Source organism: Thalassophryne amazonica, chromosome 15 (assembly GCF_902500255.1).
Source record: "Thalassophryne amazonica chromosome 15, fThaAma1.1, whole genome shotgun sequence".
Taxonomy (NCBI): domain Eukaryota; kingdom Metazoa; phylum Chordata; class Actinopteri; order Batrachoidiformes; family Batrachoididae; genus Thalassophryne; species Thalassophryne amazonica.
In genome coordinates, this window is record NC_047117.1 from 41,149,176 (window position 1) to 41,176,631 (window position 27,456).

At 43.7% G+C, this 27,456-nt stretch overlaps 1 protein-coding gene across 1 annotated transcript in view; it reads left to right on the plus strand.

The window, feature by feature from the left end:
- The window catches only part of mycbpap (mycbp associated protein), a 234,329-nt gene that overhangs the window by 60,089 nt on the left and 146,784 nt on the right, over positions 1 to 27,456 (plus strand). The window contains exons 4-6 of the mRNA XM_034189060.1: positions 8,465 to 8,577; positions 18,293 to 18,443; positions 18,583 to 18,701. Of these exons, the coding sequence (XP_034044951.1) occupies positions 8,465 to 8,577; positions 18,293 to 18,443; positions 18,583 to 18,701 (383 nt within the window). The remainder of the gene's footprint in view (positions 1 to 8,464; positions 8,578 to 18,292; positions 18,444 to 18,582; positions 18,702 to 27,456) is intronic.

Genomic DNA, 27,456 nt, shown 5'->3' on the forward strand with positions numbered 1-27,456 from the left:
TCATGGATGGCTAAAACTGATTTGTATTTAATGATTATGTAAATATTTAGAATTGTGTAAAATATCTAGAAGTTGAGCTTTTCACTTGCTTTTGGTCAGATGTCACTGAGTGATCAATATATGTCAGTACTTGTCTTATTGCATATGATGTAATCATACTTGAACTTGAAGAATGTTCCTTGTCAGGCTTTTCTGTACATGTCCAAAGTCAGTGATACAGGTCAGTACTTGTCTTATTTCATCTGATGTCAGCAAAAAGTACATGAACTTAGGTAAGTAAGTAAGTAAAGTAAGTATTAGGTAAGTAAGTATTAAACCATAATTAATGAAATAATCAACTCTTGTCTGGATACAACTGATTTGTCTAAGTGTCAACTTGGAATTGCACTGGATGATACATGTCATAAAACCAGTTATTCAAGGCAACAAGGATTGTTGAAATTTAGTTCTTTCTCTGATGAGAGTAAGGCTTTAATTACATGGAGATCAGGAATTTCATTGAATGAGAATAACAATGTATGTTTCCATCATGAGCAATTATTTCTAACACGTTTTGAGAGTCGTCATTGTTCTTGTGCAGATCCAAGAAACATCCATAAGAAACAAATAATAATTGTTTGTCAACTGTGGCGTTTGTAACCTATTAAATTTAAGAAATGTGCTGATCTGTAAAAAGGTTGTTGCTTTTTCATTGTTTGCATCTATGATAAAACTTGGTAATTGCTGTGAAGTCTATTTGGTAGCTGTGAAACTTGCATTTATCTTTAAAAAATAATTTAATAATTTCACTTGCATTAACATTTACAAGTACCTTATATGGAAAAAAAAAATCATAACTCCAACAGGAAGGCCAGTAACAACACAATTTTTTGATTATATCATATTCAGATATGTAAGAACTCATTGTGAAAAGATGAAACTGTGATTCAAATGGCCACATGGCCAAATGAGGATGTGAAAACAGGCAATTTAAAAAAAAATAAAATTTAAAAACGAGCATATTAATAAAATTGTTCTGTCACTCCTGAACTAGCAATAACTTTGGTTTTCTTATGGATGTGGTCTAATATGTCAAACTAATAGGAGAAAAAAAAATTGCTTTATCTGGCATACTTTTTGAGTAATAAGCACTTGAAGGTAGTAGAATTTTTTGCGTTTTTGATTTTCAACCATTTTCAAAGCCTTGTGAAGGAAAATGGGTACAAGATATAGAAAATCTGACAAGATCTTTGAATTCTACAGGAAAAGTTAGCCCTAGACACTTACTTTCAAAGCTGTGCATGCCATTAAATTGGAGATATTCATGTTGGAAAGTGCACAGAGAGCCTCGTTTGGTAAAATTCAAATAACATTTTCAGGGGCTGTGCCTTCAACACTATTTGAGATACAGACCTATTTTGGGGTTTCACATATCTCTGGTATAGGACCACCTGTGATCTTTTTTCATAAGAATCTGAGAGGGTGACCTGGGACGTTTTTCCAAAATTGGGTGATTTGAGATGGACTGACCCAGCTGTCTTTAAAGTTCATCTTAAACACTTGATTTCCAAATTAACGGTGAGGCTTGTCTTCCTTTGCAGAAACAAGCCATGCTTCTCCTTCTCCTTATAAGACCCCCATTAGGCCGATTGAGGCCTAATGGCGTCAGACATCCACCCACAGTCGGGAAGTGTTGAGGTGTGGTCTGATGATGGCTGGACAGCAGTGTCAGAGCAGTCTACATAAGTGGTCCCTTTTGGCTGTCCCAAGCACAGTTCAAAACACTCTTGGTGCCATCAAGACGGGACACCCATCTGATGGCGGTCTATGTGCAGTTTTTTTGCCATTTGATTGCAATCTACATATTGTGATGGTGTCATAACGCCTTGGGGCAACTGTTTGTTGTGATTTGGCACTATATAAGAAAAAAGTTGATTGATTGATTGATAACAGCATTTGAAATGATCTGATCATGGTTGATTGAGCTCTGAGATGGATTGGTCACGCCTGCCAGCGTGTCCTGCTTGTGCCACGTATGTCCACCTCCGCTGCACCCCGGCCAGGGAGGGCAAAGGAAATGTTAATATGTAATAACATATGTGGCACGCATTCATCATGTGCAATGGGTGTGAACAGTGCACAGTCAAACCAAAAGCACGATGTGCCACACCGTAGTTCAATGCATCGCACAGCGCACACTGCCGCAGATCTGAACAGGCTGTTATATCCATAATAGACCTTACAGTACAGATACATTTCCATTCCTTTCCCATGGGTGACATAAATGATGTGAACTATTGTGCCCATCATATCTGTGACACCACGAGCAGGTGCGCCCCACCGCTGTCTCCTGCGCATCAGTGTGTCATTGCATGCATCAGATGCTTGCAAATGAACAGATCTCGCCACTGCAGTAGACACATTATTACTTGATCACCATCCAACTCTGTAGGAGGTATGACGTGGAACTGTTTCGCCAGCCCATGACAACATTATTAAGCATGAATCTCACCTCCAGCATGGCCCCAGGAGCATTTCACAGTGCAGGGTGGACAGGAGCCAGGGACCACAGCCTGTAGTGAAAATCCTCTCAGGGCAAAGGGAGGACACAGTACTAACTCCCACTCTGGTTCCGTGTTTGCCATCCAGACGTTTGGTCAGTGGGCAGTCTTCAGTGCTTTTTATGGCTGTCTGACAGCAGTCTTTTTCATCTAACTCTTGTCTAAATATGCTTTGGATATGATCGTGCATTTGTGGACAAGGCAGTCTGGATGGGATCTGCCCATATGACTCTTTCCCTCCTGACTGCGTCTGGGTTATGGCCGTTTTTGCCGTGTCAACCTGGTTCCTGTCCATTCTTACTATGTGTGATGGGGTCTTCGTGCTACCTTCCTGCCCTTATTGGACTGTGGTGATGTCATGTATAGGTGTGCCTCAACCAGTTGTCTACAGTCCTTGACCTCGCTGTATCATTTTTCCTTGAGATTCAACACTGGTTGTAGTCGCTTCACTCACCACTGTAAATCCAAAGCAGGCATGCCTTCTTTGTCTGTCAGATGTTATACACATTGGATAATTCTAGTTAACAAAACTCTCATTGGACTGGTTCCGACCCATTTATCCAGTTTACTTCAGAAAGCCATTCTGCTCTGTGCAGAAATGAGATGTTATGTTTTTGTGTACCTCGTGTCCGCACTGAAGCGGGAAAGAATGTCTTTAGTTTTTCAGCTCCCTCTGATTGGAACATTCTCCAGTCTGATCTGAAACTGTCTAGACTGACTTCTTTGACCACCTTCCAGTCTATTTTACAAAATTGCAAATGGGACTCTTTTGCGCAATGCCTGTGTTTCTAAGTTTCAAGCTATTTGAGACCTTACATTGTTTGCAATATTACTATGACCAAGATGACTGTATTTTATTTATTACCAACATTCTCATGTTGATGCTAACCTGTCCATTAATGACACCGGAACACATGACACATATGACACAGGACACTGCAACGCTGAAACCAGGGAGCACAAAAGAAATGTCAACAATAGGTACTGGGTTTCTACCTCGTTAAATAAAGGTTATTATTATTATTATTATTATTTTATTTTACTGCTAAGCCAATTCATTATTTGAACCCAAATGCAGGGAGCTGTGGTGAAAGAAATGCAACAGTTTATTGAACAACAGTAAGTGAATATTGCAGTAGATCATGATGGCGGCCCCAGATCAGGGAGACACAGGCTTGACCGGAATGAGATGTTTGGCAGTGGACAAGAACTAGGTGGCCATGACGGAGCTGACAGGAGACTGTAACGCTGAAACCAGGGAGGACCAAAAAAATGTCAGCAATAGGCAAACAATGAGTCATGGAAAAACACAGAAGATATAGTCAGCCAAAAGGACAAACTGAGGCCAGATGCCACTAAGCTGAACTGAGTTTCTGGAGAGTGTGGTGTGGTCTCTGAAGGAGACCACTGTGGGGCAAGCGCCCTAGTATAGCGGACTTATGTGCACTGGCTTCAGACAAGGCATAGAAGGATGGATGGATGTGTAGAGACTGGGGAAGACGGAGCCAGACAACTGCACGGTTGATGACTTGGTCCACAACAAAGGGACAGAGATATAGGTGCTAACTGTCAAGCCTCCACTTTGAGCGGAATGTCCTTGGCCGACAATCACTCCTCCTTTTCTGATCCATACTGAGGGGCTGGGGTTCGATGCTGGTCTCCATGGTGTCTTATCTGGTCCCTGGTCTGGAGCAGAGCAGAACGGGCTGTCCTCCACACCCGTTGACAGTGCCGCAGAAGGGCATGTGCCGACAGGATGGCCAGGTCCATTTCTTGAGCTGGAAAGAGAAGTGGTTAATATCTAATTGAGCATTCAAAAGCTGTGAGTCCAGTGGCTGAGCTCACCTGGGAGTTGTGGGCGTACTCCAACCACAGCAACTGTGTACTCCATGTGGACGGGTGAGAGGATGTCTCACACCGGAGGGTGGACTCAAGTTCTTTATTGGCCCGGTCTGCCTGGCTGTTGGTCTGTGGATGGAAGCTGGATGAAAGAGTGGCCGAGGCCCCAAGTGCCAAACAGAAGGTCTTCCACACTTGATAGGTGAACTAGAGTCCTCGGTCTGACACGATGTGTATGGGGATGCCATGCAGCACATGATGGACCAGGAGGTTGGCCGTTTCCTGGGCAGATGCTATCTTGGACAGTCCCACAAAGTGTGCTGCCTTCCAGAAATGGTCCATTACTGTGAGGACAGTATTATCTTTATTAGAATGTGGGAGTCCGGTTATGAAGTACAGGCAGATGTGTTACTAGGAGCGACCTGGTGTAGGAAAAAGGAAAATAAGTGTGTCTTAAGTGTGGACTTGAAAGTCTCTATAGAATATGACTGTTTTATTGATGCAGGGAGATCATTCCACAAAACAGGGGTATTATAAGAGAAAGCTTTGTGAGCCGCAGACCTTTTATTCACCCTAGGGAGACAAAGTAGTCCAGCACCCTGAGAACACAAAGCCCAGCAAAATGATAGATTTGATATCGGCCAATCGTTTTTCAATATACTAGGGCCAAGATTAGATTTCTTAAGTAATGGTTTAATCACTGCAGATTTGAAACATTTAGGAACAGATCCAGAGGTTAATGAGAGATTAATAATTTCCAGCACAGTCTGCCCTAGAGTGGGTCACAGGTCCTGAAACAGTTTTGTTGGTACAGGATCAAATAAGCAAGTTGTGCTTTTTGAAGACGTTACAAGTTTTGTCTGTACGCCTGTTGAGATACCATCAAATTCTGTAAATCTAGGTAATACCTCAGTGATGGCACCCACCTCAATAGCATGGCGTAGTGACTGGGTTAAGGCATGCTGGGATATGTTTAACCTAATGCTGTCTATTTTCTTCTCAAAGTAATCCAAGAAATCTTGTGCTGTAAAAGGAGAGCGACCAGAGGAATGGGGTTTTGGAAAATGTGAGTTTTCTGAGAGGTGCGGGGACCTGACTGAAATTCTGAATGAATTGGCGGTAGAAATGGGCAAAACCTAAAAACTGTTGTAGCTACTTAGCATTAGTGGGTGTGGGCCAATCGGTGACTGTGCTCATTTTGGCAGGATCCAGTCTGATCTGATTCTGCTGGAATATAAACCAGAGGAATGAGATGGAATTCCGATGGCATGCACATTTTTCAGCCTTAACAAAGAGGAAGTTTTTGAGAAGACGTTTGAGAACTAAGCGGACATGGCGGAGATGTTCCTGGAAAAGATCAGTATGTTAGCTTGGTAAACAAAAACAAACTGGTTGAGGAAATCCAGACTTTATTGATTAAAGCCTGGAAAGTGTTGGGAGCGTTAGTGAGACTGAAGGGCAAGACCAAATATTCAAAGTGCATGTTACACGCGTTCTTCTACTCATCTCCCTCCTTGACCCTAACCAGGTGGTACATGTTGCATAGGGCCAATTTCGTGAAAATTGAGGCTCTGTGTAAGGAGTTAAATGCCAAATCTAATAAAGGAAGTAGGTCGCACAGCATTCAGACCCTGGGAACCAATACATGGGCGCATGGTCCTGTCCTTCTTACCTATGAAGAAACATGTCCCCAGTGGGGATAACTAGGGACAAATTAGCCCTGCGGCCAGGGAGTCTTTAATATTATGCTCCATCAATTCCCTGTCTGGGCGTGACAGGTTGTAGAGCCAACTAGATGGAAGGAACATGCCTGGAAGCAAATCGATAGAGCAGTTGTATGGCCTATGTGGTGGAAGTCAGAGAGCTTGGTTTAAATACTTCTCCTACATCGTGGTAATGCTCTGGTAGAAAGATTGGGTGGATTATTCTCTGACTCCCTGGTGCATTGACTGGATGACACAGATGAACACAGACACCTAAGGTGGCAGGCTTTGCTCCACCGAGTGATTGTACCGGTTGGCCAATCAATAAACGAATTGTGGAGGGTGAGCCAGGGGTGTCCAAATACCAGTGGAAGGGAGGAAGTGTAAACGTAAAACTGAATTTTTTCATAGTGGTTACTTGACACCAGTAAAGTGACTGGAAAGGTTTGGTGAGTGATCACGAGTAAATGCATGCCAAGTATGTTAACCATAATGGGGGTTCAGAGTCCCACCACCAGGATGTGAGCTTGAATGATAATGTTACTCCCAAGAAAATTGCCGTCATCCCTGAAGTCAGTAAGTGCCTGCAACGGGATGGACTGTTGTTCAAAATGGATGCTGGCCAGGATGTGCATGCTTGGAGAATGATCACCTGTGATTCATGTATGGCTCACCAATAGCTCAGGGTCTATTATCAAGCGTTGGCTTTTGGCCGAACCGGACAACCACAGGGTGTGACCCTGGGCACTACAGTAAACACGCTCCACGGCTTCTGGTTTATGTTTTCTCTCCTCCGGTGTTGATTGAGTCATGTCAAGTTGCATGGGCTTGTCGGCAGGGGCACGGTAGCTGTGGGGAATGCATTGGCATTGGAGTGCATGGAAGAAGGAACGGGGGCGAGTTACAGAGGGATCTGAAGGGAAGATGTGTGTTCGGCCCTTTGGCTCCTCTCCCGCCATCTTTCAATCGATTGCTGATTTTGATTTTGAGTGCAATTAATTTGTCTCATGTATTGAGTTTGTCCAGGACCACCAGCTCATCTTTGAGATGTTTGGCTAAAACTTTAATAAATATGCTCTGCAGTGCTTAATGGAACTTAATGGAATATGCCGCAACACTGTGGTTCTCCAGCCAGCGCTATAAGAGCTGTTTAGAGGTCATATGGCCCTGCTTCGGATGATCAAAGACCATCCTGTACTCCTGAATGAATCTGGAGTATGATTGTTGGCCCCAGAGGGCCGTCACCCAGGTTAAAGCGTCCCCTCGGAGTAAGCGATTTTATTTTGATCAGTGGAATAAGTTGATGGTTGTTGTGAAAAAACTAAGGAAAACTATAACAAGAAAGCTGCACATGTCTCTACTGAACCCGAATAGGGTTCGGGACCACAAATCACTGGTTTGTGAACAGCAGGAGCCTGTAAAGGAACTGGAGGTGTGAGTAGTGGCGGAGATGGTGGTGATGTGGGTGCCGCTGTGATTTGTGACAGTTGATCAGTGAGTGTAGACAGTTGGGCACAAAGCTGGGATACTTTGGCGAGTAAAGCCCATTGTTGGTCGGTGAGGGTCTGGAGCTGTTGTTGCTGTTGTCTGAGAAAGGTCCCCTGAGAGATGAGGGCTTTAGGTACCGGGTCTGCTCCCGCTGGGTCCATGATGTGGCCAGAAACTCCTGTTACAGCTTAGCTAATGAATGATGTGAACTCAAATGCAAGGAGCTGTGGTGAAAGCAAAGTAACAATTTATTGAACAACAGAGTAAATGAATACTGTAGTAGACTTGGAGGAGGCACCAGACCAGGGAAACACAGAACCATGATGTTCTGTGTCGCCCAGTGTGACCAGAATGAGACATTTGGCAATGGACCAGAACAAGGTGGCCGCGATGGAGCTGACTGGAGACCGGAACACTGAAACCAGTGAGCACAAGAGAAATGTCAAAAATAGGCAAACACTGAGTCATGGAAAAACACAGAAGAAGTTGTCATCCAGAAGGACAAACTGAGGCCATGTACCACTAAGCTGAGCTGAGTTTCTAGAGAGTGTAGAATGGAAAGACCAGGGCTTAAATACAAGTGATGATGATTGTTGACAGGTGTGGCAAATCAGCTCCGTGATGGGGCACCTAGGGAAACAGAAAGGGAGGGGCAGCAGAGCAGAGCAAACACCAAGGCAGCACAGTAATGGAGCTTGTAAGTTCCAGTGTTGAGTGCACACATTTCAATGCAGCATTGTTCCAGTCAGACATGATTAAGCATGAGTTGTCTCCACTCCTTTTCATATTCCTTAAATACTTCAGTGTCAGTGCTGTTGCCTGTTTGAAAAGAACTATTTAATTTTTAACATTTGTTTTACTTTCCACTTCACTTTTTCTTTTTATTCAATCAAGATCTGCTGCAACGACCAGTCCAGTATTCACTGATGAACCAAGATAATTTCAGAGAAACTCAAGAGCAGAGGGAGCAACTGAACCAAGTCTTGCTGTACATTCAGTCTGGACATGTATGTATGCTGTGCATTTCATCACTTTTTCCAAAGTATCTGTACAGTTTTGTTTGACTTTAGTTGTTCTCACCAAACACTAATTTCCTCATTTTAACTGAACCACCTTGGGTCCTGCGTGGCAGCCACCCAGTCAGACAGCAGGTCAATCCCCACATCTCTAAAATAACCATTTATCTGCATCACTCAGGTGAAAAGTGGGCAACTTGGGCACTTTTTTGGGGAGGAAAGGTTAACTGACTTTGACTTCACTGACGAGGTCGTGATCTTTGTGGAATCAGTGGATACTCTGATTGCAGCACTTGAGAAGCTGAGTGAGGAATGGTAGTGTCAGGATTTATGATTGTCCTTGATCAAGGCTAAGATCCAGGCTTTTACTGATTTCGAGGACTCAGCTATCAGCCGTGTATCTTGATGTGATGAAAGTGTGGAACATTCACTTACAGTTCAATTTATTTAATTTATATAGTGACAAATCTCAACAAAGCTACCTCAAGGCGCTTCACATAAGTAAGGTCGAAGTAAGGTCGTCCATGCTGTCAGGGCCTGTCCCCGCAACAGGGTCACTTGCAAATGCAGACTACAGCATGCAGCACCCCTCTCAGGCCTTCCACTTCACTGTCCGTCTGGGCCGTTCAGTTCAGATCAGTCCTTTGTTCGTACCTCAGTCAGAGAGAAAATGAGTGTGCAGTGACATTCATGCCTGTGGGTGGTCACTGTTTGAGATTGAGAGACACCTGTGAAGATGTGATGGAGTCATGAGGTAGCTGGGGAGTGATGGTAAAGCTGATATCTTTACAGGAGAACATATCTGACAAATAACTGAAATTTTCTTGCACCCCCTCCTTCTCCATGCACAGAAAAAAAAAAAAAAAAAATCCACCTTCGGACAGCTTGCCATAAGAATCAAACTCATCAAAGTGCCTGCGTTGTTAATTTGCAAGTGTAATGAATTAATACTAGTAATTAAATTTACATCAAATAAAGGTTTGGGGCACCACACATCAGATGATTTTATAACAATCTTATAATATCAATATGCTTAGGATTAACCAGTAGGAACTATTAGTCTCTTATCTTGCAGTCAGAAGCTCTACAGGTCAAAATTCAATACCTCTGTTCATACATATAAACCACAGACAACCACATCCGTTTAAACATTTATTTAACTCAGTCAGGAGCTAAACAGAACAGGACATGTCACAGTAATGGATTTTATGATAATGCAGTTCAACGGACAATTGTTATATGATGGTTGTGTAATTTGAAACAGCTTTGGGAATTTAAGAATGAATTACTTACAAATAACAGCAATGGACAAACATTGACTAGTAGAGTGTGCTTGTGCAGAAACAACTGCAAGAATGAGAAGGGCCTAACAATCCATCAAACAAAGATGAAATGTAAGGAGCGTCTGCAAGCATCACAGTGCACAGGTCTAGCACCTGGTGAGACAGGAGGAGCCGGGCCAGGAAGCACCCCACAGAGCCCAGAGCCTTCAAGTGGTGAAAACAGTTCCTCCGAACGGGTAGTCCGAGAAGAGAGGGATCAGATGGCCCTAAGCCTCTAAAACAGCAGCGTGGCAGAAGTTTGACGAGGATGCAGACAAGGTCCTGGAAGTAACAGTCAAAGGGGATGCTGAGAGGAGGCTTCAGACTGTGATGACCAACATAGTGAGTATGGCTGCTGAGAGGTTTGGCATTGAGGAGGAAAGGGCAGCCAAGCAATCTTACACCAAGAACCAGAGGACAACATTAGGAAAGAACTGAAAGCCCTGAAGAAACAGCACAAGGCAGCCAGTAAAGACGGGCGTGCACCACTGGCAGAGCTCGCTCTCATTCTCAGTAAGTGGCTCATAATCCTGCGCAGAGCAGTACAACACAGGAGACGACAGCGGGAGAGAGCTAGGAAGCGAGCTGCCTTCATCAACAACTCATTCGGCTTCATGAAGGGGGTCCTCGGACAGAAACGCAGTGGACGCCTGGCCTGTTCAAAGGAGGAAGTCGACAAATACCTCCATGATACCTTCAGCGACCCCAACCGAGACCAAGAGCTAGGACAGTGCAAGGCTATAATAACACCACCATAGCCTGCTGAGGCCTTTGATCTGAGGGAGCCACTCCTGAAAGAAGTTCAGGAGGTGGTGCAGAAAGCAAGGTCCAGGTCAGCACCAGGACCAAGCGGAACACCCTACAAGGTATTTAAGCGCTGTCCCAAGTTGCTACACCAGCTCTGGAAGACCTTGATGGTCATCTTGAGAAGGGGGAAGACTGCACAGCAGTTTGCAGAGCGTGTGTGGATTCCTAAAGAGCAGGACTCCAAGAACATCAGCCAGTTCAGAATAATCTCGCTCCTCAGTGTCGAAGAGAAGATTTTCTTCAGCATTGTAGCTAAGCGACTGGCTGATTTATTCCTCAAGAATGGATACATAGACACCTCCGTGTAGAAAGGCGGCATCCCCGGGGGAACAGAGTGCTTAGAGCACATTGGCATGGTGTTTTGACCGGCTCAAACCCATAACAAAAATGGAGACCATGCCGGAGTAGCGTACACAAAATAAGAATTTATTTAACAAAAACAAAGATGAGGTGTGAGTGTCAGCGCCAGTGGTGAAGGCAGGTGTTTGGATGTATTGTGCGTGTATGTGTGCGAAGATGTATGATATGTGAAATTAAAAAAACAAACTCAGAAGTGCATGTCAAAGGACCCAGAGCCCGGCAGCAGCACGTCAGGACCCGAAGCAGCAGAGAGGGAGGAATAAGCGGAAGAACAGGCAGAGTTTTATAGTGCGTCCTCCGGAAATGAGCACCCTGCAGACAAAGAAAAGCGCAAAAACAAACACAACCAAATACCTAACCCACATGGCCCATGGCCGTAACAACCCCCCCCCCCCCCCCTGCCAAAAAAAAAGGGGACCCATCAGGGACCTTTAAAAACCCCATACAAAAAATTTAACTCCCTAAAGAAGTCAAGCCACAGAATATCTGAACAGTGTGCCGATCTAATGTACCACTAGAAGGTGGACAATGAGTGGACCAAGTCACACCATTGTCATAGACGTTTGGACCACAGAGGTATCCAGGCACCAAAACACGAAAAGGTTAGACAAAGGATCTTGTGGCAAACAGACACAATAACAGCAACATGGAAAGCGGAGCACGACCAGAAGACAGCAGGCGCAGCACAGGCACAATAGAGCAGAACACCTGGACAAAAAAATAAGGGAAACACGGCGAGGTGGTTTCTGGACAAAAAACCCCACGAAAGTTCCCAGTAATGGCAGGACTGATGACAGTTACCTGGTCACCAATGGGACATGCCCACCAGCGCTCACAAGTATCACACAGCAGGGCTGTATAAAACGCAGCTCCCTTCCGCACCAGTCCCCCATCTTCACAGATGTCCGCCAGGCAAAGTTTAATGCATTTCTTAAACCAAACGGCATGACGTTGTACGAGTATAGGCCACTAGGGGTTATAAAAGAAGAAATCTGCTTGGCACTTTCTGTCAGGGGGACCTGCCAATACCCCTTTAACAAGTCCAGCTTGGTCACAAAGCTCGCTCCCCCACTTGGTCCACACAGTCCTCCAATCGTGGTAAAGGAAAGGAGTCAGGTTTTGTGACTGCATTTACTTTACGAAAGTCAGTGCAGAAACGTGGACTCCCATCAGACTTAGGGACCAGAAGGCAAGGAGAAGCCCAGCTAGAATCAGACGGCACCGCAGTATTATTCTCAATCATATACCCCACTTCTGCCTCGAGATAATTACGTTTTTCAGGATGTACCCTGTAAAATCTTTGCCTTATAGACTTAGCATCTCCAACATCAATGTCGTGCTTTAACAAAGTGGTGCATGATGGAGTATCACCAAAAATACAAGGAAAGCTGTGAATTAACTGCACCAACTCATCTCTTTGCCCTGGCTCCAAATGGCCCAAAGAACTTTCCAACTTTTCCAAAGACTGTATTTTTCAACTGACCAGTTACAATGGCATCATCCAGACCAGGAAGATCGTCGACATCCAGCTCTGCCACAACTGGAGACGCTGATAGAACAGACACACAGACAGGATGAGCTACAGGCTTCAAAACAGAGTCAACAGGCTCACGAGCAACATAAGGTCTCAAGAGATTAACATGGAATAGTTTTGTTCGTGACCTACGGTCAGGTGTAGAAATTAAATAGTTCAAATCTGACAACTTTTTTAGCACAGAATAAGGACCACAATGCTTTGCCTGAAAAGGAGATGTAACCAACAGCATCAAGGCCAGCACCTGATCACCAGGAAAAAACTCTCTATGCTCCGTCTTAGAGTCATAGCGCTTTTTCATTTTAGACTGCACTCTTGCAAGCTTTTTCTTAGCAGTTTCCTGAGCCAAAAACAGTCTATATCTGAAACCATTCACAAAATCCAGTAAATTACTGGGAGGGTCAGAATCTCTCCAACCATCTTGTAACAATGCCAGGGGACCACGGACTTCATGGCCAAATACCAGGTCATTAGGGCTAAACCCTGTGCTTTCCTGGACCACCTCTCGAGCAGCCAGCAACATCCATGGTAAGGCCTCTTCCCAATCACCCTGCATTTGGACACAAAAAGAACGCAACATAGCCTTTAAAGTCTGGTGGAACTGTTCAAGCGCGCCCTGACTCTGCTCATGACAAGCAGAAGAAAGATTATGTGTCACATTTAATTGTTTAAGGACCTGTGCAAACAATTTCGAACAAAAGTTCGATCCCCTGTCAGACTGTAACACACGTGGGACACATAAAAATAGAGAAAAACTGAGACAACACATGGACTACAGATTTTACAGTAATGGTACGGAGAGGATATGATGGATACCGAGTGCTCAGACACATCACAGTCAACAAGTAACAGGCACCGGACTTAGACGGTGGCAGTGGGCCTACACAGTCTATTAACAAGTGTTCAAATGGTTGTCCTGTTGCTGGAATTGGACACAGCGGAACTGGCTTCAAAGACTGGTTGGGCTTACAAGTTAACTGACACGTGTACATGGACACATCTCTTTTTAAACGAGGCCAAAAGAAATACCTCATAACACGGTCATAAGTGTTCCTGACCCCCAAATGTCCAGACTGATCATGAGAGATCTGTAAAACCACATTCCGAAGTTTACACAGGATCACCAATAAACTCATCTAACTGAGGTGTCCATTTTCTCATCAACACATCATTGTGCACAAAGTAGCAATGAGACTTGTTCCTAACCTCTGCAGAACAAACCTCCTCCCACAAAGCTGCCAAAGTGTTGTCTTCCTTTTGCTCCTTTACCAAATCACTACAAGAAATAGACCAGGGAGCCACAGTCAACTCATTTTGAGTCATCATCAGAATACTTATTTCTCTGCTTCTTTGAACGGTTCACCACACAAGCACCAAACGTGTCTGGAAACCGCACTTCGTTCTCATCAGGCTTACTATGCAGTACAGGAAAATCAGTCACTTTCACAGGTGGAGGGACATCCGCCCACACCCGGCTACCTGCAGTATCATTGCCCAAGATCATGTCCACACCGTCCACAGGTAAGGCTGGAAGTACCAAACAGCCACCTCACCCTGGAAAAGATCACAATGTAGCATCACGTTATGCTGTGGCACACTCAAAACATTCACGCTACAGGTGACCAGCATGCTGGTAACCACATGAAACAACGGAAATGCACCCGAGCCGAAATAGAGGAAGGGAAAAAGTGGAAGCTCTACCCGCCGTACCTCTGCACTAAAAAAAAAAAACAGCGGTGAAACCCCTATTGGGAAACGCCGCTACAACCTACAAGGGGACACCCGTCTAAAACTTAACACCAGTGCACATCAGAGGACTCACACTTACTTTCCAAGCCTCCACAAAACAACGCGTTGCGTCCCAAAACCATGGAAAAATGCTCTCTCACGCTGCACAAACAGCGCAACCAAACTTGACTACCAGCACATCTCCAAAAGCGCAAACTATCCAAATAAGGAAAATGACATCATGGGCTTCCCCCAACACACCCCAATCAAAACGCACAGATAACTCAGACCAGGCCAAAAGCCGACAAAATACAACAGCTATCCAATACGCACAAGTGCCCAATCCAACACCGTAATCCACAAAAGAAACACTGTTTAGACAAAATTACTCAAACTACAACAAATATTACAAAACCTAGAAACGGACGAGCCCCCAATTTGTTATGACTGGCTCAAAGCCATAACAAAAATGGAGACCATGCCGGAGTAGCGTGCACAAAATAAGAATTTATTTAACAAAAACAAAGATGAGGTGTGAGTGTCAGCATCAGTGGTGAAGGCAGGTGTTTGGATGTATTGTGTGTGTATGTGTGCAAAGATGTATGGTATGTGAAATTAAAAAACAAACTCAAAAGTGCATGTCGAAGGACCCGGAGCCCGGCAGCAGCATGTCAGGACCAGAAGCAGCAGAGAGGGAGGAATAAGCAGATGAACAGGCAGAGTTTTATAGTGAATCCTCCGGAAATGAGCACCCTGCAGACAAAGAAAAGGGCAGAAACAAACATAACCAAATACCCAACCCACAAGGCCCATGGCCGTAACAATGGTCACTCAGCCCCTCAGAGAGGGAAGGGAGAACAAGGGTGATCTGGTGGTGCTGTGGTTAGATCTGGCCAATGCCTATGGCTCAATGCCCCACAAGCTGGTCCTTGAAACCCTGGAGAGGCACCATGTTCCAGCTGCAGTAAGAGACTTTATCCTGGATTGCTACAGTGACTTCAGCATGAGGGTCTCAGCAGGATCAACAACATCTGAGTGGCACAGATTGGAGACGGGAATCATCACAGGCTGCACCATCTCAGTGTTCCTGTTCTCTCTGGCGATGAACATGATAGTGAAATCTGCAGAACCAGAGTGGAGAGGTCCCAAGTCTAAGTCTGGGATCCGCCAACCGCCAATCCATGCCTTCATGGATGACCTGACAGTGACAACCAAGTCAGTGCCTGGAGGCAGATGGATCTTGACAGGGCTGGTGAGGCTAATGGGATGGGCTAGGATGTCAATCATGCCAGCAAAATCAAGATCCTTGGTCTTGAAAAAGGGCAGAGTGACAGACAAGTTCTACTTCTCTATCATAGGAACACCAATCCCTACTATCTCTGAGAAGCTGATAAAGAGTTTGGGAAAGTTCTTCGATAGCAGTATCAGTCTCAGTGGCTCCTGGCCTCTCGCTGCTGTGGCTGTGGGGTTCAGTATTTGGTGGATTGAGTGGGTTATGTTCTGGACCCTGCTGTGATTTGTGAGTTTCACTCCTCCCATCCTGGTTTGCCTGGGCCGTCCGGGGCTGGCCATGGGGGGGGGGGGGGGGGGGGGGGGGGGTTACTGTCAGAGTTTGAGTTTTGTTACTTTTGTGTTATCGGGGTTTTGCTTTGTTTATTCTCTTGTTGGGATTTTTCTGCTTGGGTCTGTCTGTCTCTGTTTCTTTTATCTCTCTCCTGGTTCTTGGTGATGGGTGTTTCTCTTTCTCTCTCGGGCCATGCCCTCCTTCTGGTGCTTTCCATGTGCACCTGTTCCTGATTTGCTGATTGCCACCTGGGGTTTTACAGTAGTGTTCAGAATAATAGTAGTGCTATGTGACTAAAAAGATTAATCAAGGTTTTGAGTATATTTCTTATTGTTACATGGGAAACAAGGTACCAGTAGATTCAGTAGATTCTCACAAATCCAACAAGACCAAGCATTCATGATATGCACAATCTTAAGGCTATGAAATTGGGCTATTAGTTAAAAAAAAAGTAGAAAAGGGGGTGTTCACAATAATAGTAGTGTGGCATTCAGTCAGTGAGTTTGTCAGTTTTGTGGAACAAACAGGTGTGAATCAGGTGTCCCCTATTTAAGGATGAAGCCAGCACCTGTTGAACATGCTTTTCTCTTTGAAAGCCTGAGGAAAATGGGACGTTCAAGACATTGTTCAGAAGAACAGCGTAGTTTGAATAAAACGTTGACTGGAGAGGGGAAAACTTATACGCAGGTGCAAAAAATTATAGACTGTTCTACAGTGATCTCCAATGCATTCAAATGGACAAAAAAACCAGAGACGCGTGGAAGAAAACAGAAAACAACCATCAAAATGGATAGAAGAATAACCAGAATGGCAAAGGCTCACCCATTGATCAGCTCCAGGATGATCAAAGACAGTCTGGAGTTACCTGTAAGTGCTGTGACAGTTAGAAGACGCCTGTGTGAAGCTAATTTATTTGCAAGAATCCCCCACAAGTCCCTCTGTTAAATAAAAGACTTGCAGAAGAGGTTACAATTAGCCAAAGAACACATCAACTGGCCTAAAGAGAAATGGAGGAATATTTTGTGGACTGATGAGAGTAAAATTGTTCTTTTTGGGTCCAAGGGCCACAGACAGTTTGTGAGACACACCCCCAAACTCTGAATTCAAGCCACAGTTCACAGTGAAGACAGTGAAGCATGGTGGTGCAAGCATCATGATATGGGTATGTTTCTCCTACTATGGTGTTGGGCCTATATATCGCATACCAGGTATCATGGATCAGTTTGGATATGTCAGAATACTTGAAGAGGTCATGTTGCCTTATGCTGAAGAGGACATGCCCTTGAAATGGGTGTTTCAGCAAGACAATGACCCCAAGCACAACGAGCAACGAGCAAAATCTTGGTTCCAAACACAACAAAATTAATGCCTCACAGATGTGAAGAAATCATGAAAAACTGTGGTACAACTAAATACTAGTTTAGTGATTCACAGGATTGCTAAAAAAGCAGTGTGAACATAATAATTTTGAGTTTGTAGCGTCACCAGCAGATGCTGCTATTATTGTGAACACCCCCTTTTCTGCTTTTTTTTTAAATAATAGCCCAATTTCATAGTCTTAAGAGTGTGCATATCATGAATGTTTGGTCTTGTTGGATTTCTGAGAATCTACTGAATCTACTGGTACCTTGTTTCCCATGTAACAATAAGAAATATACTCAAAACCTGGATTAATCTTTTTAGTCACACAGCACTAATATTATTCTGAACACTACTGTATAAGCTCACTGGGTGGTATTGTTCTCTGCCAGTTTGTCGTGCCTTGTGCCTGCATTCCAGCTCTGTACCTGTGTTTTTGTTCCTGCCTGCCTCATAGTGTGTACCTGACCTTCTACCTGTTGCTTTGACCACGCTAGTTTGCCTGATGACTTCTGTACTGCTGCTTTTGTTGGACTGCCTACTCGTGTAACGACCACTGCTTTCTCCTTCAGTAAAGCTTACTAAAAATCAGAGCTGTCTGCTGGAGCCATTTATTTGTGTCCTCCCATTCCTGAACATCCCGCCTGTCATTTTCTTCCTGAATAGGAAACTAAAAGTCAAAGCGTACCGATCCACATTTGTGTTGCATCACTCTCGCCATATTAGATCAGAATGCACTGCATCCGAGTTCAGACAAATTACGTGAGCAGTTTATTACAGAATTGATGTTTCATATGAATTTATTTTATAGCCTTATTCCAACAAAATGTGGAAAAAGTGAAGCACTGTGAATACTTTATGGATGCACTGTATAAATGAATTGTATCTAGTAGCACTGTCAGATTAAGAATTGCACTGTTCTTATAGGGATTTTTCACTAGCTCATCCAGCCCTTCTGGTTTATTTTACATGGTAAACCTGTGTGATTCCCATTCACTTAAATCAGTTCTTTATGTTTGTTTTGTGTTTTAGGGTTTCCATGTGGGCAGTGAGTATTGGACTCTTCCCCAGCATTATGGAGATGAAATAAGTGGAATTATAGCCACCTTGACTCTGAGAGAAAATGGCAAGTTTGAACCTGTCACATATATAGGTCAACCATGCAGCATATGGCAGGAATCAGGTATGCAAGACCATTCTACTACTGCCTCAACTCGCCACTTTGTAGCTGTTTGTTAAATGACTCTTGCTCTCATTTCTAATTTCAGTTAGTTTTGAGATTTAATATTAGGCCCTCAGTCATTTTTTTTTTCATTCTGTAGGAAATATTTCTCCTGTAAAAAGGCGCCCTGGCTCATGCATGTGGGATCAGAGTCCTTACCTGCAGCACCAATACCAGGAGCTCAGAAGGATTGGAATAGAAGTGGACATCAAAAAGCCGGTATGGGCCCAGTCACACTGGAGGTTATGACCACTCTGCCACAGGTTCATGACAAAATGGAAAATGCACTGGATTTAAAGAGCGCTTTTCCATCTGAAGTTCAAAATGCTTCACAATAATGCCTGTTAATCCGCAAAACGTGAATGAGCCGCTAATCGTGAATTATCCGCAAACCGTTAATTGCAAAATGAGAATACTGAAAAAATATCTCCCAAAACGTGAGTGCAGGTCTCACAAAATGTGAACGCAGGTCTCGCTCTCCCTTTTGGTGTGATGCACCCAGCCCTGCTGCGTGTGTCCTGCTCCAGGGACAGTGACAGGTGATAGTCCAGCGGCATAGTCAAAAAAAAGTGCATTTTGTGAAGAAATTGTGAAATTTGGCACACTTGTAGGGGACCCCCAAAGGGTAATTTTTCGATTAGGACCCACCTCTGAAACATGCCAGAACCCATTTTATTGTTTCAAAGAACTTAAATAGATACACTCAACAGAACTATGTATTTTATTTAGCACACAATGGGCGCTCTGTAGACATCTATCGAGTGAGGTTACAGGCTAATGAGCAGGAGTTATTAAACGAAATAGCATTTAACAATATTTTTATTTACTACAGATAAGAACAGCAGAGCACCCAACAGAACTATTCTAATTAGTACTGGATTGGCGCTCCATAGGCATGAACCCATGTGGTGTTGTGTCAAGCTAATGAACAGAACTTTATTAGAAGAACTAATATAACATTTTCTTTATTTACTAAAAACACTAACCCTGAAGTAATAAGAATAATGCAGACAACATAAATTCTCAGTGTAATATTTCAAAGTATCACATTTTGTTCACGTTTACTTTAATTTTCATCTCTTCATCACCTCCTTTTGTTTTAGTGAAACTGATTATTTATAGATGGCAGCACTGAAATGTATGGGAAGCTATTTGCACAAAAATGTACCTTTCAATGAATTCTAAAGAAAAGACATGTAAAATGTATACTTACATTCTTTAATTCATTCAGTCATTCAATGATATTTGAATTTATTGATTTGACTGTGCAGAGAGCATACAAAGATGGATCACCGCCTACAAGCATCAGCCATATTGGAAACCAAAATGGCAGAGGGCAACAAGGCATAGGGACATCTATCTAAAAAGATATTTCACCCTATAATCATGGAATTGTCATTTTGAATTATTTAAAAAGTTGCCTTACTTACAGATATAGTATTACAAAATATCTGTTTTTGGTGGCGGCCATATTGGAATCCAAGATGGTGGACATGATACAATCTTGTAAACCGTCTCATTAGATTTCTGGACCCAGTAAATAGGGGGATAGCCTCAAACAGAATGCTTTTATCTGTCTTAGTATTGAAGTTATGGGTTGTAATATGTACTGAAAGGCGGCCAGATTGAAATTCAAGATGGCGGCCACCAGGGGGCGTTTCAGAGGTGGGTCCTAATCAAAAAATGACCCTTTGGGGGTCCTCTACCGCTGTGCCAATTTTCACGATTTCTTCACAAAATGCACTTTTCTTCTGTTTTTATGTGCTTAGCTGCTGGACTATGAGGAGTTTGACTGGGACGGTCCACCTGTCAAACTCAGGGAGGACAGAAACCTCCACTGGAGACTCAAGTTAGAAAAATATTCACAGATTCAATTCATTCAGATTCACTCGGAAGATTCAGACGGCTTTCGGTGGCTTTTCAGTCGTGTGACTATCCGAGAAATTGTGGACGAGGTGAGCCTGCCACAACATGTCCTGTGAGGCTTCATCACGGAGGCGCTGTTGCTGCGCCATCAGCTTCGTGCCGATGAATTTCGCCGCCGCTCTTTTCATGGCATAATCTTCTTTCACAGTGGAATGTGCCGAAAAAGTGGTGATGTCCACCTCTTCTGCAATTCCTCGGATAATCACACGACGGTCCCACATCACCACAGCTTTCGCTTTGGAAATGATCCGGTCGTTTCAGCGTGTTGATGCCGATGCCGAGCGTGGCTCGCTCTCCACCGTTGTGCGGACGTCTTTAAACCAGTTGTACCGCTCCTTAATCTGTGTGATGCCCAGAGGATCGTTGCCGAAAGCCGTCTGAATAATCCGAATGGTTTCCACCTGGCTGTGGCCCAGTTTCTGGCAAAATTTGATGAAGTCGCGCTGCTCCAGTTGTTCTGCCATTTCCTTGCAAAGAAAAAACGACAAGCAACTACACCCATCCTCACACAAAGGCTGCTTACAAGCAAATGACGCAACCGACAGGCGTGAAAAAAATCACGCATGCGCACGAAGGCTCAAGGTTGGCTCATGCAAGCACATGTGATTCATATCCATCAGGTTTTTGAGAAAAATAAAAAGGTCCGATACTTTTCTAACAGACCTAGTAGATGTAGATAGCTTGTCATTTGATATTTAATTAATTTATAAACAACAGAAACAGGGCTTACATTTTGGTGTTCCACTGCTGCTAAAGTCCAACATGATCTTTAAATAGGAGTCCAAAGTGGGATGTGTAGTCCGGTGACTTCATACTTCCAAAAAAAACCCAAAAAACTTTGTCACAGACTTTGTGTAGTTCCTCAGTCCAGCCAAAAATCACGTCAGATTTTCAGCTTTTCATCTGAGCAGCTCTTCATGCATCCTTACAGTTTACAGTGGAGTGGATTTTGTATGTGTTTGTGTGCGTGCTGTTACAAGAACTAGCACGGTCAGTTAGCTCAATCAAATCATTGTCACGTGCGCATGCTCACAGTACCGGGACAGCACTTTGTACGTTTGTGTACTACAAAAAAAAAAAAAAAAGACAGTGCCGTGAAAAAAAGTACAGCTTTTCATTCTAACAGCCTCCAGACAGCTTACAGCGCAGTGGATTTGTTTTATGTGTAAGTGCGCACATACGTTGCACGTTTGTGTGTGTGTGTGTGTGTGTGTGTGTGTGTGTGTGTGTGTGTGTGTGTCTTCGTCAGAGACCTTGACAAAGAGGCTCTGCCGGTCCGACCTGCTCGGTCTTGTCAGTGGCGGGGATGATTTCTGTTATTTTGCTGTGGTTTTGCGGCAGCAGTTCAACTCGCTGTTGAACGTCTCAGCTGACCTGGATGTTTTTCTCTGCAGCACTCTGGGATCTGGCTTGTCAGAATAAAGGTTTGAGTGTCTTTATTCTCTATTAAAAATTCGTCTTTCGTCGTCGTCTTTTTGGAAGCTTGGTCGAATCAGGATTCAATGCAAAAATAGCTGGCTTTGGAAAAAAAAATGTTCGTGAAAGGAATTTGGAGTTTGAAGAAGAAAAAGGTTTTAATTTGAAAACTCAAAAAAAGGCAGTTAAATGCGCCGGCGCATTTAACTTGACAAAGGTTGCAAAAGTTATCTATCGGAAAAATAAAATAATTCTTGTCGGTATGCCAAAGAAGAATGAGTCTTAAGTAGCACGTGGCTTTAGACAAAGGGTCATAAATCTTGATGGCTCAGGCAGCGTCTTTAAACCCAAGGAAAAGAAGAGAGAAAAGCGTAAGAGCAGAGAGGAGAGTAAGAGAGCGAATTCCCGGGCGCGAGCTCTTTTAAAGGTTTAATAAGCTCCACCCCCAAGAATTCTGGGTAACGTAGTTTCTGGAGTTTCCTTTGTTTAGTTTTATATATATAAATCAGCGTGGTTCCAACATTCCACTTTGAAACCAAACCAAGTCTTGCAGAATAAATCTTGTAACTGGTTTACCTGGAATTATATACCACACACGCACACACACACACACACACACACACACATATATATATATATATATATATATATATATATATGCATTTATATTTTTGTTGAGTGTATATAAGAACACTCTAAGTAAACATTCCCAAATGAACAGAGTATAACACGTCAAATATAATACTTTCATGCATAAATAGAAAAGAGTGACGTTTCCTTTTCTCTTTTTTTTCTTTGTTCTTTTGCTACAACAATACAATGAAATTTCCTTTTTAAAATGAGGTTAGGAGTTTGGAGTCTTGCAGGAAATCAATCCTGTCCTTCCCAAATCGTCCCACAGGGGTCACTCTTGTTCCATGGTTAGATTTGATATTTATCTAGCAGAGCTGTGAAAGGGGTGCTGAGTTGTGTCTGGTTTGGGGAATTGATAAGAATTCACAGCTACGTGTGGAATGCACTTTGGGGGAGTTTTAAATCCTGAATATGGTGGGTTTTGTTGACAGATCCAAGCTGAGCAGGGCTTAAAGTGTCTCTTTGACACCTGGAGATATACCAGGCCCTGCTGTATGGAGTTTATCTTTCTTTGAAAAAACCCAATGGCCTCATCTTAAAGCAAGCTTAAAGTGGATATGACACTTAAAGACAACATAGTCTTATTACATATAACAAAGGTTATATAATTCGGTCAACCTAAGTGTTTTGGGAAAATGCATGCAGTTCTCCCGTTATATATAACATTTGAACGTCCCGCCACTGAAAAATGTGCACGCCCCGTGACCAGCTTCCTGCTGAGCACCAAGCCTAAAATACATCACTACATGTAGACTGTATCGGCTTGCGCGCCTGGCGGCCGTTGTTTACACTTTTTTTTAGCAGCAGAAACTTTGATTAAACACAGCTCTCAGGGACTTGTTTGTCGATATGCCTGACCAGTGTGTCGCAGCATATTGCACAAACACAAGGGCGAAAGGTTTTAGCCTTTTCAAGTCCAGGCAGATTGATCAAAATGATGCACGAAGTGTCCGGCTGCCGCTCACTCCGCTCGCACACATGCATTTGCTCCCGACAGCAGACACTTTCCTCTACCGTCTCCATGTTCTCACTGCTCACAGGAACACATAAAATGTCAACCCCAAATAATATGTTCACAATAATCTTGAAATGGTCAAGGAACTTACGTAGTAAACACGGCGGCGGCATGTAAACACGACAGCGGCATGTAAACACAGCGGCGGCATGTAAACATGACGGCGGCATGTTCAGTGTTGTTTTCGGCGATCTTTTTCGAAACCTTCACCGTTTATTTCCTATTCTTTCGTGAAAATAACGTAACTAAACACGGATGAATGCAATGCCAGGCACTCAAAAACGGCAAAAACCCGAAGCTAATGATGGTGGTCCACAAGTAATAGCTACACTGTCATGGCTCCGGAACAATAACAAAGGCAGTAAACAGACGCTCGAATCAAAAATGCTATACAGTAATTAGAGTGTTATAAACAGCAGCAACAAAAATCAAAGCCTACCTTACCATTCCATATTCTGCAGCCTTTCAAAATCCATCGGAATTGGCACGTCTCTTGCCTCTGCTTTGGCTCCACCATAAACACCATTGGCATTATTTTCGCTGCCAGAATGCTCCTGTTTGAATGTTCGTCCGAAAGATACGGCTCCAATCTGTAGGGTCTAATCACTGCTGCACCATCCTCAGGATCCGAGTCAGAAATAATCCACACTTGAAGAGGAGTCCATCTATTCCTGTTGTTAATCTAACAGACAAAGACGGGACTCTACATTCTGTGATGTCACGGCATTACGTGACCGCTGATGGAACGCTACCAGCGCGCTTTCCAAGAAACACACTTTTGAGAAACTGTACAAACTTTATTTCTCAGTGATAATAATTAAAACCACTTTCAACTTACTATACTGTATGTATATTTTGATATTTATATCAGTTTACCTAATTTTTTTTAGGTGTCATATCCACTTTAAGATGTTGGCTGTTTGATCACAGCTTTCTGCTACAGTATGGAACCAAATTTGCACTCTAAATGCAATGCAACACAAATGGGACGAATAATCCATGTCATGTGACATACAAAGCACCAATTAAATGACAAGGATCCACTCAGCTGTTATATAATATGTTATTAACTGAACTACAGTAAATAGATATTATTAAATATTATTTTAGAAACTTGCTGGTTGTGGCATTGGTCAAACGTTGATGCATGTTCTTATGGCATTTCCTCTCACACTCCAGGGTAGACCAGTGAGCAACTGCCTCCACCTTACCCAGATCCATCCTGACCTCCCCTCAGCCAACACAGATGCCAGAATGACACCCAATGTTTGTGGAACTCACATTTCTCCTCCTTGACGTATAAGTGGTTTTGCAGCAGATGCTGCAGTACTGTACAGACATGTATGATGTGGGTGTCTTCATCTGGGGAGAAAATCAGGATGTCATCTAAATAAACAAACAAATTTATTTAGCATGTCTCTCAACATATTATTGACCAGTCACTGAAAAACTGCAGGTGCACTGGTTAACCCAAATGGCATGACTAGATACTCATAGTGCCCGGAAGGGGTGTTAAAGGCCGTCTTCCATTTGTCACCCTCTCGTATATGCACCAAATGGTAAGCAAGTCAAGCTTTTTGAGAATCTTGGCATCTTCCAAAAGTTCATGGGCTGAGGTGATGAGAGGGAGAGGATACAGATTCTTGACAGTGATGTCATTGAGACATCACTGTCTAGTCTATACAGGGTCTGAGGGTCTTATCCTTCTTCTGAACAAAGAAGAAACCGACCCACCTCTAGAGACTCTTGTATGTACTCCTCCATCACCAGTCGTTTGGGAGCAGAGAGTGGGAACAGCTTGCCTCTAGGTTCCATGGTCTGGGGTAGAAGGTCAATGGCACAGTCCCCTTCATGATGAGGAGGAAGAGACTTAGTCTTGGATTTGCTGAGGACTAGAGCCACGTTGTGATAACAAACGGAGGTGAGGTCTGGGTTAACAGTACCTTCAGGGGTTAAGTCTTTCATACTACAAGTTTTGTGACATCAAGAACCCCAGGAACTAATTTGACCACTGACCCAGTCAAAATTGGGGTTGTGCTGTTTTAACCATGATTGACCTAAAATAACCTGATGAGCCATGTTCTCAAAAACGTGCAAACGCATAACTTCCATATGCTAGTCAGGAAAGGTTAACCTGACAGACTCAGTCACTTGTGTTACTTTACCCAGTGGACTGCCATTCATGGTGTTGATGACCAGGGGGTACTGCAGATCAGTCAGTTTAAGCTGGATTTCACTGACAAGAGAGGGTTGTAACAAGTTAGCGTCAGATCCTGAATCACTAAAACCAGGTACAGTCACTGAAGATCAACAGTCAAGGTGACCTTTAAAGTGTCAGGAAATGAGCTGTGAGTCATTTGATTCAAACTCACCCTTTGATTGGGTGGGGGCATTCTCCTGACGGGATGAAGCTTATACTCAGTGATCACATGACGGGGTTGACCACAGTAGAAACACAGTCTCTGCTGCAGCCATTGTTGGCGCTCCTCCACGGAAAGGCAGGTGCTTCCCAGTTGTATGGGCTCTTCGCCGACGCCTCCTGGTGTTGCGCTACTGGGGATGAAAGTACGAAGCAACGGCAATGATTCGCTCCCACAGGGCGAAGACTGCCAGCTGCTGGCAGCACCCTCCTCACGTCGTCTGTCTGATAGCCGCTTGTTGATCCTAATGGCAAGCACGATGAGTGAATCAAAATCCTTGGGTAAAGCAATGGGAATCAACTGGGTCTTGATCCTCTCTGATAAGCCTTGAAAAAATAAATCAGTCAAAGCTGCCACGTTCCAGTTTCTCTGAGCGGCAAGTACGTGGAAGTCAATGGTGTAGTCCGCGACTTGCCGCACACGTTGTCTGAACGTTATTAGTAACCTCGCTGTGTCTCTCCCAGATGAGCTGTGCTAAAACACCTGTCAGAGTGCGTGTGTAAAATTAGGTAGTCTCACATGATTCAGCTCTTCTGCTCCATTCTGCAGTAGCCCACGTATGTGCTTGACCTGACAGGTGTGAGATCATGAAAGCAATTTTTGTGTGGTCATTTGGAAAAGCTGAACACATCAATTCAAAATGCAACTCGCACTGAGTAATAAAAGGTCTGACATTTCCAGTCTCTGGTACATGGTAAAATAGGCAGCACAAAGCAACAGTGTCCAAAACATAAGACGAGTAACAAGGTCAGTAGACAGGTGAGAGGTTGGAGCCCAGCGTGACATAAATGAGGGACAAGGACACTGGGATGTGAAGGCTAGAAATGCAGTCATGGAGCACAAACGATCAGGCAGAGAAAGGAAACAAGGGGTTTAAGAACAGAAGTAATCAGAGATAGTCAGTTGCAGGTGGAGGAGAATGAGCAGGAAGAAGGCGGGTCAAGGAAAAGAGAACCAGACACACCCGCACCAAGACATAGTGAGAGACAAGAGAGTGCCAACACAAAACACCAACCAAAACTGCACAGAAATAAACCCCGCACAACAGTAACTATAAAATTAAGCACACAGGTAACCCACAACCCCACATCATGACAGAAACGAAGGCATAAAACACAAAAACTGGCAGGGAAGTGAGACAGGAGTCTTATCTGAAGGGGTTTAACTTCACCTCAGATACTCTAACCTGAGTAATAACAACACTAAATTCCATCTCTTCCATCTCATCTCAGAGTCAGAGACAGGAGAGGCTTAAGTACAAGGTGTGATGAGCAGGTAATAGGAGACAGGTGTGCAGGAAAGATCCAGAACAGGGCGTGGAAAACAGAAGGAGAACCGCCCACCACCAAGCACCCAAGTGACAGGCAAGAGAAAGCAGTAAAACAAGACAGGAAACAATAAGACTAAGAAGAGAAAAAAATCCAGACAACATTACATTAAATGAAATCACAGCCCTGACATCATGCGCAAACCGTGACGAGCTGACCTTTGCCGTTTGATATGTTTATGTATTTTGGGGCAAGGATGAACGGTGCCAAAACTGAATGCTGATATGATTAATATT